Genomic DNA, 18,312 nt, shown 5'->3' with positions numbered 1-18,312 from the left:
AATAATGATTGAAGTGGATATGGTTGTTATGCAGGACATAATGAGTTGAATGAAATTTGGGGGGAAATTGACCATTCGAGCTTATCGAAGGCTTTCTCAAGATCTAACTTAAGGAGCATGTAAGAAGTTTTTCCCTTCATTTTTGGGAATCGGGAAATTAATTCCTGGACAATGATTGCATTATCTGCTGCACGTCGATTTTTTTGGAAACTAGATTGTGTGGGGTGAATAATGTGTTCTAGGATAGGTTTAAGCATGTTTACTATAATTTTTGTAATTATTTTATAGATGATATTACAAAGGCTAATGGGTCTAAATTGGGAAATGGAAGAAGCGTGTTTCTTCTTTGGAATTAGGCACAATAAGGTGTTGTTGATGTTAGGATCTATTAGATGTTCGAGGAAAACTTTGTGACAGAAATGTTTAACAGAGTTTTCAATAGTGTGTCAGTATTTTTGGTAGAAGAAGAGGTGGAGCCCATCCGGGCCAGGAGCTTTTAGAGGTTTGAAAGAATGGATAGCATTTAGGATCTCATGATCCTGTAGTGGATGGTCCAAATAAGTTTGTTCTGCATGAGATAAGATATTTGAGAGGTGTGCTGAAGCAAATTTACAAGAATGAGTGAACTGTGTAGTGAATAGAGTTTGGTAGTAATTTGTAATGTTGTTTTTGATGAGATGGGAGTCAGTTAGCCAGTTGCCTCCTAGGTCTTGGAGGGCAGTGATCCGATTATGTCTTTTACGGTTTAAAATGGATAAATAGAAAAAATTTGTATTTTTATCGCCATCTTTTAACCAGTTGATACGGGATTTAAGCTTCCAAAAATCCTCATTTTGCTTGAAAAGGAGTTTGTAGTCAGTTAGAAGTTGATTTTCTAAATTTTTAAGGAAGGTGCTCGTAGGATAGTTTACAGAGGTCTGAATGCCACCTAGTCGGGCTAAGAATTGTTTCTTGCGTTTGAAGATATTGCCAAAAGTGAATTTATTCCATTCTTGGACTACTTTTGTGAAGTGATCAATTGCTGGAAGAAGTTGTGTATTTTCTTGCCAAATGTGTTTAACTAGGGCAGTGAAGGTAGGGTGTGAAGCCCAAATAGTTTTTAAACGGAATTTTTTTTCTAGGCAGGGGGCAGTACTTAAGTTGTAATAAAAGGGGACAGTGGTCGGAATGTATCTGTGGGAGATGGTGACAAGGGCGTCAGGGTAATGATTTACCCAATCATAATTTGCTAAAAAGCGATCAATACGTTAAAAAATATTGTGTTTATTTGAACGACTATTCGTCCAAGTGTAGAGGCTGCCCTTATAGCCTAGATCACTTAGGTGACAATAGTTGATACAGTCTAAAAATCTATGGGAGCATGTATTATTGATCATTCGGCCTACAAATTTATCAAAAGCGTGTGTTATTTCATTAATATTACCGCCGATAAGCCAAGGACCTTTATAGTTATCATATAAACACATAAGATTGTTCTACAATATTTGTTTATTTTTTAGATTAGTACTAGCATATATAGCAGTAAACAACCATTTAAAAGGTAGAGGATGTACCTGGATGTGGCAATGGATTTCTTGCAGGGTGGTAGCTACTGGTTCCACTGTAAGTGCATCACAATCCCATAATATTACAATACCCCTAGAGTTGCCTATGGCAGCCACCTCAGCCATGCCCGTGAAGTTAAAATCCTCTTTCAAATTTTGATGAGCAGTACAGTGTGTTTCCAACAGCACAAACAGTGAAGAACGATGGTAATCAAGTAGAGAACGAAAATTTCTACGAAATTCATTTGCTTGCGCACCTCTACAATTCCAAATTATTAAATTCATATTATTATTAGTTGGTGTGAGCAGATTGCTGCTATGTGGGGTCTGCCGTGTGGTACTGTTCTCCCCCGGTCTTAGACGAAGTGTTGGAAGTAGGAGAATGGCATATTTTTCCACCTCTGGGTTTGTGGTGAGTCTTATGCGGAGGGAGCTGGTGATGAGATTTGGAGGGCAATGAATGTGTATTTTTCTTTCGTATTCCTCCTTCTGGACAATGACTTTGATTCCATCGAGCCATGCATAAAGTGGGCGTGTCTCCCTATTGTAGGCTACTACTGCTGCGAGTTCCTGTTGAAATGCGTGATCTTGTATTACTGGATTTGGAGTGGGGGTGGGGACTGTAGTAGGGAGGTGAGAGTTGGTGTCAACGATTCCAACAAAGGGGAGTAAGGGTGTGGAAAGGTGTACGGCTGTATCCAAGGGGTCGATTGAGGTTGTGTGATTGCTGGTAAAAAAGGCATTTGAATGAGGTTGGGATAGAGGTGGGTGGTGTCCCATGTTGGGTATGGCAGATTGAGAGGTTGATAGGGAGCAAGATATGGGGCTTGCATCATAGACCAATAGTACCTGCCATAGATGTCCGTCCCTAGGCTCATCCTCTCCGTAATGATTTGTGCAAGATCCCTCTGATTGTTGATGAGGATCGTAACTTCCTGGTTGTTTACCTTCATTGTGAATGTGAGTGCATGATTTTGGAGGCCTACTTCTAACCAAGAGGTTGGAGTGGTGGTTACATGTGGTGTTTGAGCCGTGAATATTGTGGTGTTGGGTTCCACGAGTAGTTGTGGAGGAGGAAGGGAGTAAGGGGTTTGTTGATGAGTGAGGTGATGAATGTTGTGCATGTTGTGGTTCGTTGTTCTTCTTTGGAGGTGAGTGAATGGGTTTGGGAACATCTTGGGTATTAGAAGTATTTTGGGAATGTGGCAGTGTAGTATGGGGAATGTGTGATGATGATGTTGTAGGTGAGGGGATATTAGTGGTGCAAAAATCCGGTGGAGGGTAGGGGTTGATGTTTGTATGTGTGATATAGATAGATTTTGTGTAATGTTGGGGTGTGTGATTTCATCATTAGGCCTTTGGGGTGTATAAAGATTTTGTGCAGTGTTGGGGTTTGAGGATTCATCATTGAGATTATGCATGGGGACGTAAGGTGTTTGCATTGTGGAGGGGATAAGCCGCCATTGGTGGTGGAGGAGATTGTATCAGTATTTGGATTTAGGTTATTATGTGTAGCTATATGTGATAGGTTTGCTGAGTTGGATTTAATTGGATTAGTGGAGGGAAGTATCGTGTATGGGGAAGTAACGTGTCCTGCTAAGTTATCTGCATGGGGCAGAGGAGATGTGGGTATTGGGATTTCGTCTGAGTGAGATTTTTGAACAGTGGATTTAGGTAGGGTGTTTGTTGGGGTAGGATTATTCTGTGATTTTTTATTAATTAAAATACTATTTTTATTGAGGGAGTCATTATTAGTTAAAAGCTCAAATTGATTTTTAACCTTAGTAAATTGGGTGGATACGTTATTATTACTGCTTATAAGATTTTTATTGTTAGTATTAATTGAGAGGTTAGTAAAAGGTAGTGCATTAGGGTTTTTTGACATACCTGTCATTGTCACGTGGGGTCTTTGAGGTGTTGAAGGCGGCGACGAGGGTTCTTCTACCCTTGGAGGAGAAATTGGTCTGGCGACTATCGATTTTTGCATGTTTTTTTGGGAATTAAACGAGTTTCCATTCCTCTTCGTTCGATGGGGTGTTGATACTGGTGGAAGGGGTGGCAGTATAGTTTTGGGGTTGGGATTGGTTGGGTGTAGGTACATGTGGAGGAGTATGTACTGGGGGGAGGTTAGGACAAGCTCTGGTGTTACGACCAAGATGACCACAACTGGTGCAGAGCATGTTTAGTCCATCATAGAGGATAATTTGCCGGCGGTTGCCGATAAATAGGTGTGTTTTTAAAGATTTATCTAATGGCACCTCAACACAGAGGCGGGCATATCTTCCTCTGGTTGTAGAGGATGTCCAGGTATCAATGGTAAGCAACTTCCCAATCGTGTTACCCAATTTTTTTAGGACCTGAAGATCGTAAAATTCTGTAGGTAATTCGGGGAGACGCAACCAAATTGCTGAATATATTAATTTCGTTTCTGAGGCCATGAATTTTGGCTCCCATTGACGTACTGATAAAAAGTGATTTAATATAAACCACGGGCCATCATGTAAAGCGCGAATTTTATTTTCTTCCTTTTGGAATTTTATTAGGAAAAATCAGAACCTAAATCAATTAAAGGAAGATTCTCAGTAGGTTTCCATAGTGCATAGATTTTTTGGGCGTAGTAATTGGTGTCCCACTTTGCGACCAAAGACCTTGATAATAACTACATGTCGCCATGGAGCATAGAGATGGTTTTTCTCTTCCTGTGAAAGTGGAATGAATATAGATGGGTCAGTAGGAGCTTCAGTTTCATCGGAGAGGTCTAAAGCTGGAATGGGGGAGTATGATTGTTGAAGGGGAAATGGTGCAGTGTTGTTGGAAATTAGTGTATTAAGATAGGAGGAGTTGTTTGGGGTAGTAGGTTGTGTTGGGGAATCAAGAGGGTCAATGTTCATGGGGCCATCACTGGTAGTTGCGGAGAGTTGAGGAGGAGATGGAGACGAGAAGTATGTGGGATTCATGTTTGAACAGTTGTGTTTGTGGGAGTGTGTCTAGAGAGCATTTTCGAAAGTAAGATGCTTAGCTCTAAAGGAGATGTGAAATATGATATATCCTCTAAAATAGAAGTTGGGCCATTGACTCATTCTCGTATTAAACTTCACTATATTTTAAATCATAAATTATTAGATTTGTGGAAGAGATTTAAGTACATAAATTATGATCTGATTTATTTGTTTACAATTTTTTGTTTCAACTTTATTTTGGATTAAAGTTGAATTCATTGATTAGATGTATTTGTTTTTCTACCTGAAGCAATTTGCCTGAACAATACTCCATTATGTTTGGAGTTGCGTTCCTTTTTTTATTCTTTTACGCATATTTGTTTTATAATGTGTGAATTAATCATAAGAAATAACCTTAGGTATAGCGTTATGCTTATATCAAATTAGTCAACACTTGTTTAAGTTGATTATTAAGGTTAATTACATAGATGTCATTTTAAGTTTTCTTTTATGTGATGTACTTAGGAGTAGTCACGACATCTTGAATACTTAATATAAAAGAAATTGAGTTAATTAATCACATAATTTAGTGATTAAAGGTTATAATGATATCTTTTTAGTCTAGTTATCTTATTAAATGGTAACCCGGCCCTACAGGGAGGTAATCATTTTGGTGATATTAATTGGAATGAGATAGTAAACCTTTAAGTTAAAATTATCTTATGCCCACAGGTACGGATAAATTTTTATGTATTTTGGTTTACTAGTCTAATAAAGTTAGTAAATTCTATGCATGGGTTGCAACCTCTGCCCACAAGAAGGTCTAGAATTTACTATGAATCAGTATTCTACGTGATTCACTTTTGATGGATTGTACTTCATAGCTTATGTATGTTTATCCTTGTTTTGCAGTCTTTACCGCTTTTCTTACTGCTATTTTTAATGAGAATGCTCGAATTCCAATGATTTCTGGTGACAACTATGCTGAATAGAAGGAGAAAGTCCTTCTCACTTTAGGGTGCTCGGATCTAGACCTGGCACTCCGTGTGGATGAACCACCTATTCTCACAGAATCAAGTACGCCAGCTGCTAAGGCTAATTGTGAGCGGTGGGAGCGATCTAATCGCTTAAGTTTAATGCTCATAAAAGCTCACATAAGCCAAAGCATTAGGGGTTCTATCCCTAATAGCGATAAGATCAAAGCTTACATGAAGGCAATTGATAAACAATTCGTAAGCTCTGAAAAGGCTTTAGCCAGCACCCTTATGAAGAGGCTCACAAGTATAACTTTTGATAGAAGTCATACAGTGCGCGAGCACATTATGGAGATGAGAGACATTGTTGCTAAACTCAAGTCCCTTGAGGTGGATATGTCAGAACCATTTCTTGTGCATTTCATTCTCAACTCCCTTCCTGCGAAATATATGGTCCGTTTAAGATTTCTTATAACACACATAAGGATAAATGGTCAATTATGTGTGTTAAAGAAGAAGAGAGGTTGAAGCATAAGACACCTGAAAGTGTTAATATGGTGACTCATGGTAAGAGAAATGCAAAGAAGGGCAAAAGTATTCCCATGAAGAAGAAGAAAAGCACATTTGACAAAGATGCTTGTCGTTTCTGTAAGAAGAAGGGACACTGGAAGAAGGATTGCCTGAAATACAAGAAATGGCTTGAGAAAAAAAGTAATTTTACCTTTGTATGTTATGAATCTAATTTTACTGAACTTTCTGATAATACATGGTGGATTGATTCTGGTGCTACAATTCACATTGTTAAAATAATGCATGGCTTTCTAACTCATAGGAAGCCGATAGGAAGTGAACAATACATCTATTCTGGAAATAGGACGCGTTCACGTGTGGAAGGCGTGGGGACTTATAAGCTCATTTTGAAGGATGGTTTTCACTTTGATTAGAAAATACTTTTTATGTTCCAGAATATTCTAGAAATTTAATTTCTCTTTCAAGACTATCAATTAGTGGATATGATTTGAATTTTCATTATCCTTTTGTAAAACTTTTAAAAGATAATAAAGTTATTGGTTTTGGAAAGTTGAATGGAAATTTATATAAACTTGAGCTATGTTTACCGTGAAAATGGTAATAACAATTAGAGTTAATTTTGTGGTTCTAAAAATACGTGATCTGTTTTTATGCTAGTTGTTAGGCAATAGATTCTAAGTGAAGGATTGGAAAATAATATAGTAGCTTGTAGATAATGCAATAATCAAACCAAAAGGTTGGAAATCGGAGCCTCGGGCTTGCGTATTCTGGGCCTCGAGGTCGAGTCGGATGTCTGACTAAGGGCAGTCGATGGAGGACTAACAGTTATGATAAATTTGATGGCGGCTCTTTATGGCCAATAGTAAGCAATAATGAGCAATAACTGAAGAACAATAAATAGAATACGATGAATGCAAGCAATAAATGTAAATCAAGGGGGTCAAGAGAGAATATGTTAGAGAGCAAGAGAATGTTTTTGTGTATTCAATATTGTATATTAGGTGTCCCTAGATGACAAGTATCCTCTTTATATATGAGGGAGAATTCCAACATAGTACAAATGCATTTATTATAATGATATGGGGCTGGTACAACCATTTAATGCTATGATACGGGTTTGAACTAGCATAATAGACTTTGTCAGCTCTAATTACGTGCCTTGGGATCCTCTCATCGATCCATCGTAGCCACTGATTTACACTGCCTCGAGGCCGATCGTTGCTTACGCTACCTCGACGTCGATCACTAAGAATCCTTGAGGTCGATCACTAGGAACCCTCGGGGTCGGAGCCCCGAGCTGAGCTTTGAGCCTTCTAGGGGCAGTCTCTATGAGGGGCCTTGGTGATCGTAAAATCTAACCGCATATTTTTACAGTATACAGATAGTCCCCGCATTTCCTAGAATAAAATGATAGGAAACGGTTTTGAACTCCTACTCCTTAGGCACTATCATCATGACGTCAGCCTATTAGAGCATTAAATGTCATAACTTGAAAAATCGTGCAAGGGTCATTGTCAACACGACTATCGAGAAGACCACGAACCACTATTAGTCAGTCCTTTCTTCTGCCCATATAGCTTCTATAAATACCTCAATCGTTTAATGATTCACACTTTTACAACATCTTCAAACTTTCAGAGCCAAGGCCATCCCCTTTCACATTCTTCCTTCTTTCGTTCTTGACTCCTTACTTACTTTCTCAGAAAGGCCTTTCCACTACCATGGCTAGAACCTCTAAAACAGTGCTTGGAAAAGAGGATGATGCCTCTTCGTCTCGAACATCCAAGGGCAAACCCAAAGTGCCACCCACCGTTGAACAGTGTACCCCTACCGAGTTCGATACCGTGAATGATTTTTCTATCGAGAGACCCTCATCTACACCGGGCTAATGCGAACATGTGTCCCGGTATATCAGCGTTGTGATTGATATACAAAAAATAAGGGATGAATGTCGATGGGAGAGGACAGTGCTGGTTGAGATTCCTAGTTCTAACGAGAGCATAACAGATCACAAAGCTAGCTTTTTTCATGTATATACATATCCATTCACTTTGGGCCCCGTTGATTCTTCAGATCCTTCTTCTCCGGCGATAGATCCGGTTATTCTTGACTTTTTCTATAAGTATAAAGTGACGCTTGGCCAAATTTATCCATCTTTCTGGAGGATAGTCTATATGCTTCGATATTTCTCCAACAAGGTCGTGGGCATGACTTTCACCCTTGACCACTTGATTAGATTATATAGCCCTCGTCTCTTTCGAGGTCTGATCAAGCTCCACCCTCTATCCATGAAGCCATTTTTCTCGGGCATTGATGAGAACAAGGATTGAGGGTGGATCAGCAAGTTTGTCTAATTGAGGACCTCGGACATCATCCAGGCCGAAAGGATGCCATTCTCGGAGGAGTGGAATATGAAGCGTAAGTACCTCTCCCTCGAACATGCTTTACTGTCTTCTTACCTTCTTTTCAAAAAAATGATCTCCCCTTTGTTTATGCAGCTACCATTTGGTATCCTGAAGCAATCCAGGATCTGTCGGGATGGATTAGGAAATTGGATGCTTCGCTCCCCTATCTCGAGCGTTCTTGGCCCGACTTAGCTAAAACGCGGTGGCCGACCAAGAATCACGGTAAGCCTTTTTGTTGTTGCCTCTACCGTGTTTCAATTATCTCTTTCGCATGGATAAGCTTTTATTAGTATGCTTGCGCAGTCCTTGGCGATGGAGTGCTGATGAGACTACCTCTCGACGGCGAGGAAGAAGCCCTGAAGCCTGACAAGGGAAAGAAAAGGAAGAAAAAGGCGGTTGCCGAATCTCTTGTGTCAAAGAAGCCCAAATTACGCAGGCCTCGAGCTGCTGCCAAGGTCTCGGCTTCAACTTCTGGGGCAAGTCCTAGTACCGGGGATGAAGATGACGATGATGATGAGTACCATTTGGTACAAAGGACGAGGTCGGGCATGGATGCCCCGTAGGTGACTTGGTCGAGGGCTGCTGAATCAGGAACGGTCGATTCGCTTCGAGCGCATGTTATGGAGACCTTCGAGGAGGGTATGGATACGGTCCTTGAGTTTCCAACTAGACGTGGTACATTCATTATCGAGGAACCCGTTGCTGATGACTCTGAAGAACCTGGGCCCAGAGCTTTTCGGGGGCAAGATTTTCCTTTCGGAGATATCGATATCCAGGGTGGCCTTAATTCGGGTCCTCGATTCTCACCCAAGGAATTCAAGGATGCGCAGGACCCAAGTGTCACCAATGTGGGGGGCCCTCACGATGGAGGAGATGTGCTCGAGAACTTCCTTGATGATGTCAGTGAGGACATTGATCTCGACGCTCCCAACGCTATCGAGGAAGCGGAGAAGCTCCAGCAGGAGGTGATACCTTTTTGCGTATAGTTTTCATATCTCAAGTATTTTTCCTCATTTTTCTGACTCTTCTGTTTTGTTGTAGGCTAAGAAGATGTATGATCATGCCTTTTCTAGGATCCAAGACGAGCTTTTATGCCATGGAAAGGAGCTCGAGAAACTTACCTCGGGACTGAAGGAGTAGGAGGCCTCCTCTGCCCAAAAGGAGGATGAATTAAGCTAGCTTCGGGCGAATTTGGAGGAAGTGCTCCGAGAAAGGGCTGGCCTTGTTGAGTAGGTAACTCGATATTCATAAACATGTTCATCATCCTCACAATTCGACGCTTACCAACTTATCTTTTCCTTTGCAGATCGGGTAGAAAGATGCTCTTGCTGGGTGACTTCGGGTAGAAGTTACTGCTATGAATGCGGAGATCCTCGAGCTGAGGAGGGGAAATGAGGTCGTGACCTCGGAGTTGACATCGGCCCAGGCTCTTCTCTGAAATGCTTGAGAAGAGGCTGCTACACTATCCGTGGCCAAGTCCTAGGTCGAAGAGAATGCCGCTACATACCTAAAAGATGCCGCTATTGCAAATAAACTAGCCCGAGAGATGTCAGAGAAGGCCGAGCAGAAGTTGGCTCGGACCGTCGCTTACACTTGTGCAAAGGCAAGGCGGCAGGCCCTAGAGGAGGCCAACGCTAAAGGTGTCGATCTCTCGACTGAGATCGAGGAGGCCCGAGATTTATAGGAAGAATTGGCATCCTCGACCGCTTCGGATAAGAATCTTGGAGATGGTTCAGAGAGCAGCGGTGGTGAAGAGTAGACCTACGTCGTCTTTCTTTCTTTTTTTTCTTTTTGTGTATGTATTTCCTAGAAAAAAGGTCTTGTAAAGATTTCCCCTATAAACATATTTTTGGCAATGTAAGAATTTTTTTTTTTTGCTTCCAGTCTTGAATTCTTTATTTTTCAGCGATCACACGGAGTTTAGCCTTTGAGTTTTTATGTCGACTCTTAGGAGTCCATATTTGGGGCAATCGGGACCCTCGAGATCGGACACCATCTCGAGATTAGGTTGATAGTCTTTTGGAGTCGATGCTTATAATATCAAAAGTCCTTGGGGTCTCAACATCTCTCGAGCATTGCATGATAGCATCATTTATGTGACATGGTCGTGACGTGACCGGGGTGATCCCACCGGTACATTTCCCAAAAAAGTGGCACTGACATGGTCAGAATTAATTGGTCTTCAGGACAAGCGAATAGTCGTTGTTTGCCCCTATCTATGCATTTGCTTATTTCTTAATTTGAGGATTCCGCTACTTTGAGTAACTATCTCTCTTATAGAACTCTTATTCTTTGTGCTAGTTCTCTTATCATTTCAACTCAAAGCTTTCGCCCAAGTCTTCATCCTCCTCTTCCTATTTTACCGTAGGCATAGCTGCTGCATCAAAATTCATTCATCAAGGAGAAGAGAGTTCTACCTCCATTTTGCGCTCGGCCGGTGGTACACCGCCGGTATCTGGTGAGCTGACCTCGAGGTGCTTTGTCTCGAGGAGATACTTTACACTGGAGAGACCTCCCAACGCTCAAGGCCATCGGGAGCATGCATCGAGGTTCATCTCCTCAATAGGGGAGGAACATCTCGAGATGGTTAGGAAGGACTGTGGATGGGGAGAAGAAGTGGTACTGCAGGTACCTTCCCTGGAGGAGAGCGTTATGGCTCATGTCGAGGGGTTTCTGAATATATATACGTATCCCTTTACTTTGGGCCCTCCCGACAAGGTTGTTCTTGAATTTTATTAGAAGATACCAGGTTACTTTGGCGCAGATCCATCCGTCGTTCTAGAGGATAATGCTGATGATAAGATATTTTATAGATAAGGCCGGACTCGAGTTCACCCTCAGCCATCTTATTAGGTTGTATCGGCCTCTACATTATCGAGGCCTAATTACTCAGCGGCGTCAATCCACCCGGCCCTTTATTGCCAGCAATGAAGAAGATGGGGACTGCGGGTGGATGAGTCATTACGTCCGAGTGTGGATTGGCGATATTATCCCTGCAGAGTTTCTTCCATTTCCTGAGAAATGGAACCTTACACGTAAGTGGTATACGCGCGTTCTTATTGCTTCTGTCCATGGTGGAGGTGGACCCTGTAAAGATGCTTTCCTTTTCTCTTTTGGCGGTCCCGTGGATGCCACACGAGGTTTTTGACATGGCTGATTGGTCTCGGAAACTGGCAGCTTGCTCGACTTATGGTGAGTGTAAGTGGCTACATCTGGCCAAGGGTAGATAGGAGGCGAAACATCACGGTACGTGGCGTGTGGCTTGCTTTATTTGAAAGGTACTTTCTTTTATGCATGCTAACTCCATCACTGCAGGCATTGGAGATTTTGCCGAGAGGTCGTTTCCCCTCGTGGAGGAGAAAGAATCGTCGGCTTTGGGGTCGAGGACTAACAGCAAACGGAAGGATCCATCGAAGAACGAGAGTGCTTGTAGTGAGGCAGGCCCTGCTCAAAGGCTTAAAGGAATTGTATCTGCTGAACCTGTGGCATCCGAGGCTTCTCTCTTTGGAGAGGTGGTTCCTCTCTTGTCGTCGTCTTCATCTCCCGCCGAAGGTACTTTGGGGGATACAGGTGCTCAGTTGTCGTCCTCGCCTTCCATAGAAGGTACTTCGAGGGATGCTCGAGGTCAGGGACCGCCTAAATCAAGCGGGGTCTCAAGCGACCATGTCCACATTGAGATCGGTTCAACTGGGGTCGGTAAGAGCGGGCCAGTGAATGCTCGCTCAACCTTTGAGGAGGTATGGCGTCTTTGTTCGGTGGTGAGTTTGGATTGACTTCGTAGATGTTTTGATCTTGTTAGTTTCATTTTCTCATTGAGCTTCTTTTTCATAGGCCTTTGATAAGCTCAAGTCCGAGTTGCTTCGTTGTGAAGCTCGGTTGAGGAAAGCCTTGGATGGGGGAAATCCCTCAGGCTTCTTTGTGACAAAAGGGGGAAAGAACGGAGGCACCTTCTATACGAGGCGAATCAGAGCCTGAACTATTTAAGCCACCTCGAGAAACAGGTAACCTTCTCTCCGAGGGAATGCATGCTTCTTGTTCTTTCCTTAGAGATTAACATTTTGATACTTCAGTTGCAGAGCAAGGCAGAAGATCTGAAACGCCTTTGGGGCGAGGTTGGTCGGGCCAAGCATGAGTGTGATGAGCTAAGGGCTCAGATGGATGCCCATATTGCGGCCAAGGAGGATGCTTTGGCTAAGGCTTCCGCCCTCGAAGTGCAGCTCCAGAATGCTCGTGCAAATAGCTCGGTCCGGACGAGCATTATTGCGAGGCTCGAGTCTGAACTTCTAAAGATGAAGGCCGAGGTTGTAGATGCTCGGGATAAAGCCGAAGAGATCCGAACCAAAGGTAACAAGAAAGTGGTCATTTTCTTGCAAGATGCTGCCGACGCTCGAGCTGAGCTGAGAGGGGATCTAGATCGAGAGAGTAGGAGCAAGGAGTATGTTAGGTGTAAATCTTGGAGGGAAACCCTCGAGGAGATCCATGCCATGGGCTTTGATCTTTTGGAAGAGATAAAGCAGGCAAAGGCGGATGAATATGATGCTAAGTTCCTTCTGTCCGATGTCGAAGATAGCGAGAAAGAGGCCGATGGGCCATAGTCCCCAAGGGGGCGTAGATTAGGCTTTTCTTTTCTGATTTCAGGTATAGTGCCTTTAAAGAACATTGTAAATGGAGCTGTGTATTTTTTCACATATACGTATAAAAGAAAACCTTGCAGTTTCATTTTTCATGCACTTCCCTTTTCTTCGATGTTTGTCGGTCATTAGCCAGATGAACTGGTCTCTGAGTTAAAAGAACCCTTAGGTTTACTGTATGGCCCTGGGGCTTGTTGGGCTAACCCGTAGGTTCTTACGCGTTTGGTCGGTATGACCTTTTAGTATAAGCCGACGTTTAAGCTCTTACGCTTTTGTTCTTAGGCATATTCAGTTAATTGTTTCGGGTTCAGTCTCCGAGTCGAGTTTTAAATAAAGCTCATTAACCTTTAAGTTTTTGAATTTAAAGTTGGTCCTTAGGCTCTTATGCGTCTGGTCGGTATGACCTCTCATATGGGCTGGCAGCAGTGGCTCTTATGCATTTGGTCGGTACGATCTTTTACATGGGCTGGCGGCAGTGGATCTTAAACAAGGGGTCGGTACGACCTCTAATAGGCTTTATTTTTCCCTCGTTAAGGACTTTTTGAAATTATTTTTGCCTGACTCTTCGATGGTTTGATAAAACCTAGATTGTGAGTCGTTATGCAGCGTTGAACGAGCACCTCGGGAGGTTTTGATCGGTGGCTGAGTGTTTCGAAGCCTATGGTTTGGAGCTGACATGGTCGAAGCTCTTTTGCCTATGTCGAGGGTAGCCTATTTAACCGGTTCTTTTCAAAGTACTTTCAAAGTATTTGAAGGCCTGTAATTTTATAGCGATGGTCGAGCGTCCCCAAGTCGCGTTAGTTTGGCCGGTACAGCCTTGTGACCGTAGTCATTGTGTTTGGCCGGAGCCTTTCAATCCCCGAGTGAAGTATTTTCGGCGTCTATATTGAGGGTATGCCTTTTTAGGGGTCTTACAAGTTCGAATATATATAGCCTTAACTTTAAGGTCGGGATAATGCCTTTTCGTAAGGTCTTATAATTTTTACATGCCTTTGAGGTCTTACAATTTTGATTATTTGGTACAAGTATGGTTCATGCCTTGCTTGAGGTCTTACAGTTTTGGTGTTGCCTTATAAAGGTCTTAAGGGGTCGAGGTTGCCCATAGGGGTCTTATGGCCTCGGTAGTCCCCCGAGACATTGAAAGTTTTGTTGGCCCTGGAGCCAGTTTTGACGTTGCCTCATTTAGGGCTTACGAGTTTGAAGTTTCCGACCCGAGGGTCATACGATTTCGAGTTTCTGACACCAGTCCCCGAGTGTTCAGGACGTTTTTGGCTCTGGAGCCATTTTTGTAAAAAATACCGAACTCCTTCGAAATGCTTTGATGGAGGGGAAAGTATTATTTGATTACCTGGTACAAGTATACACGTTTTTGCTATCAAGGGCTTGGTTATTCTATACTGACACAGTTCGTTCGACCATTTGGCCCGGTACATTGTTTTCCTATCGAGACCCCATTTAGCACATTTTGGATTCTCCGAGGAGGTGACCTTCCAGGGGATGCCCCCCAGTATTCGATGTTGATTAAAGAGAAGCCTTGAATACTTGTTGAGTCTTCCTTAGGTAGCATATGGATGTTGCCTCATTAAAAACCTTGCCGGTAAAACCCTTTTCGGGATAAAAACCCGGTCGAAGGAAAAGAGTGTGACGTATGCTTTGAAATCTTAAGGTCTTCGAGCTGGATAGCGCTTCGACTGTTCTGGTCGGATACCTACATGAAGGTTAGTGTAAGATGTAAGCAAAAAAGAGGAATGGCCATACCTTAGTAGCGACGGTACTGCTCCCAACGTTCGCTTAGGGGACGCGGTATGGTCCTTTGTTCGTTTTATTTTGATGTAGCTTATTATTGCTATTTTACTATTTGCTTATCCTTTGGCTCCCTCGATGGTGGAGTTATTGTCACCGGTGCCACATCGTGCACCGCAAACATCTCTTTTATTATTCCCCGTAGATGGTTTTTTTCCCGCCCTTTGTCGGAAACTTTATCATTTGATGAAGGGTGGATGGTACTGCTCTCATTCAGCGTATCTATGGCCTTCTGAGCAATGCATTGTACCTCATGTCTCCTTCGATGACATGGAATTTAGCATCTTGGATAGTGCCAGCCACGTTGACCGGGAGGGTGATTTCCCATTTCGTTGTTTCGCTCGCCATGTTGAACCCGTTGAGGACTCGAGAGGCGGGCACGGTTTGGTCAAGCAGTCTGAGCGATCCACTACCCTCGACCTGATAATATTGGATGAGCTACCTGGATCCACAAGTACACGTTTAATTTGAAATGTATTTACAAGAAAAGATATTACTGATGCGTCGTTATGAGGCTGAGACAAGCTCTCGATGTCTTCGTCGCTGAAGGTGAGAGCGTCCTTAGGTATATAACCTCGAGTTCATTTTTCCCTGGTGATGGATATCTTTGTTCTCCAGACCATGGGTTCTTGTGGATCATCGATGCCTTCTAAGATCATGTGGATGACATGTTGTGGCTCATCTACTTCATTCTTCTTGGTCGCCTCTCTTTCCTAGAACAGATTTTTGGCTCGATCGCTAAGGAATTCTCGGAGGTGACCTTTGATGAGTAGTCGGGCTACTTCTTCCCGGAGTTGTCGGCAGTCATCGGCGTTGTGACCGTGTGTACCGTGAAATTCACACACTAAGTTATGGTTCCTTTGCAACAGATCTGATTGTACAGGTCTTGGCCACCTAGTGTCTCTGATTTTACTGATGGCGAACACGATATCTGAAATATCAATGTTGAAGTTATATTACGACAAGTAGGGTGCCTCCGTCGGCCCTGTGTGCCTATCGAACCCAGCTCTGTTAACGAGTCCTCGAGGATTCTGGCCTCGATCCATCCTTCGGTCATGGCGGGGTATGTTGCGCCTCGGGGCGTTTCTTCTATCTTCAGTGTATGGTTGGTATCTTTCTTTGTTTGGCTTTGGCTCCTTTGCCAGAAGTCTACTTGGGTATACCGAGCCCGAGGGGGCTCCTAGTTGGTTGTCCTCTACCCTGATCTTCGATTGGTATCGATTGTGAACATTCGACCAGGTCACGGCGGGGTACTCAACCAAATTCTGCTTTAGCTGTTTCGAAGCTACCGAGCTTCGTACGTTCAAACCTTGAGTAAAGGCTTGTACTGCCCAATCGTCGGAGACTGGTATTAGTTCCATTCATTCCATTTGAAAGCGAGATACGAACTCTCGCAGCATCTCGTTCTTCCTTTGCTACATTTTGAAGACATTGGATTTCCGTGTTGCTACCTTGATGGCGCCAGCATGTGCCTTTATGAAGGAATCTGCCAGCATGGCGAACGAATCTATCGAGTTTGGGGCTAGGTTGTGATACCACATCATCGCCCCTTTTGAAAGCGTCTCTTCAAACTTTTTCAGTAGGACTGATTCGATCTCATCGTCCTTTAGGTCGTTGCCCTTTACCGCACAAGTGTAAGTAGTGACGTGCTCATTGGGGTCCGAGATTCCATTGTACTTCGGAAGGTCCGGCATTCTAAACTTCTTTGGAATGGGTTTTGGAGCCGCTTCCTGTAGGAACGGCTTCTGTACGAACTTCTTCGAATCCACACCCTTGAGGATCGGGGGTGCACCCGGAATTTGGTCGACCTTGGAATTGTAGGTCTCTACCTTCTTGTCGTTGGCTTCTATATTCTTCTTGCCCAGCTCGATCCTCTTTTTGAGGTCCTCGAGCATCTTTATGATGGCGGGGTCGGCTGTAGACTCATTGTTGGTTGATCTTTCTGGCACCTGCTCGGCTTGGGGAGCTGCTCCCGGTGCTACCGTACTGGGAGTTTTCGGGTGGCTTTGTAGCTGAGCAATTGCTAGCTGTTGTGCCTGTAACATTTCAAAAATAACGTGAAGGCTAACCTCTCGTTCTTCTTTAGCTAGGGGTTTTGAGCTTCTTGTTGGTCTCCTTGGTGTACGCTCCTGTTAGTGTAGGAGTTTATATCGACGTGTTGGGCCTCCTGTGACACCACATCCGCGGGGATTGGCTCCGGCACGCCTTCAGGGTTCAGCGGTGGTGTGCCAACACCTGGAACAGCTACACCATTCTCTTCATGGTCCTCGAGACCGTTGTTTTCATATGCATTTACTGAGTTAAACATTTTGACCTGAAATCAAAGATTCTTGGACAAGAAAAAGCGTGAAAGATGACTTGTGTTATGCAGTAAACCAGCAAGAAAACAATTACTATTATTTTTAGCCCCACGGTGGGCGCCAAACTGTTTACCGTAAAAATGGTAATAACAATTAGATTTGATTTTGTGGTCCTAAAAATAAGTGATCTATTTTTATGCTAGTTGTTATACAATAGATGCTAAGTGAAGGATTGGAAAATAATATAGTAGCTTGTAGATAATGCAATAATCAAACCAAAAGGCTAGAAATCGGGGCCTTGGGCTTGCGTATTCTAGGGCTCGAGGTCGAGTCGGATGTTCGACTAAGGGCAATCGATGGAGGACTAACAGTTATGATAAATTTGATGGCGGCTCTTTATGGTCAATAGTGAGCAATAATGAGCAATAACTGAAAAACAATAAATAGAATACGATGAATGCAAGCAATAAATGTAAATCAAGGGGGTCAAGAGAGAATATGTTAGAGAGCAAAGAGAATGTTTTTATGTATTCAATATTGTATATCAGATGTCCTTACAAAATGACAAGGATCCTCTTTATATATGAGAGAAAATTCCAACATAGTACAAATGCATTTATTACAAAGATATGGGGCTGGTACAGCCATTTAATGCCATGATACAGGTTTGGACTAGCCTAATAGACTTTCTCAGATCTAATCACGTGCCTTGGGATCCTCACATCGATCCATCATAGCCACTAATTTACACTGCCTCGAGGCCAATCGTTGCTTACGCTACCTCGAAGTCGATCACTGATAACCCTTGAGGTCGATCACTGGGAACCCTCGGGGTCGGAGCCCCGAGATGAGCTTCGAGCCTTCTGGGGACAGTCTCTACGAGGCGCCTTGGTGATCGTAAAATCGAACCGCTATTTTTACAGTATACAAGCTAGACCCCACATTTGAATGCAATGTTTTAACTTTGCATGATAAAGAAATTGGCACTAAGCGATGTATTATCAATGAGAACTCATCAAATCTTTGGCACAAGAGATTTGGACACAACTCTATTGATAGAGTCAAAAGGTTGGTTAATGATGGAGTTCTAAAAGCTCTTGATTTTTTTTGACTTTACGCCTTGTGTGGACTGCATAAAGGGTAAGCAAACGAATAAATCAACTAAAGGTGCCAAAAGGAGTTCTC

The 18,312-nt window shown here is 43.0% G+C and overlaps 1 protein-coding gene across 1 annotated transcript; it reads left to right on the top strand.

The window, feature by feature from the left end:
- Positions 1 to 11,464: 11,464 nt before the first annotated feature.
- LOC138887743 (uncharacterized) lies at positions 11,465 to 12,988 on the top strand. The gene is made up of 4 exons (XM_070169523.1): positions 11,465 to 11,591; positions 11,709 to 12,130; positions 12,225 to 12,311; positions 12,464 to 12,988. Exons 1-4 carry the CDS (start codon positions 11,465 to 11,467, stop codon positions 12,986 to 12,988), a joined length of 1,161 nt encoding a protein of 386 aa, XP_070025624.1.
- Positions 12,989 to 18,312: the final 5,324 nt, after the last annotated feature.

Source organism: Nicotiana sylvestris, chromosome 3 (assembly GCF_000393655.2).
Source record: "Nicotiana sylvestris chromosome 3, ASM39365v2, whole genome shotgun sequence".
In the NCBI taxonomy this organism is placed as follows: Eukaryota; Viridiplantae; Streptophyta; class Magnoliopsida; order Solanales; family Solanaceae; genus Nicotiana; species Nicotiana sylvestris.
Note: the sequence above shows the minus strand (reverse complement) of the source record. Positions and strands in the feature narration are given on the sequence as shown.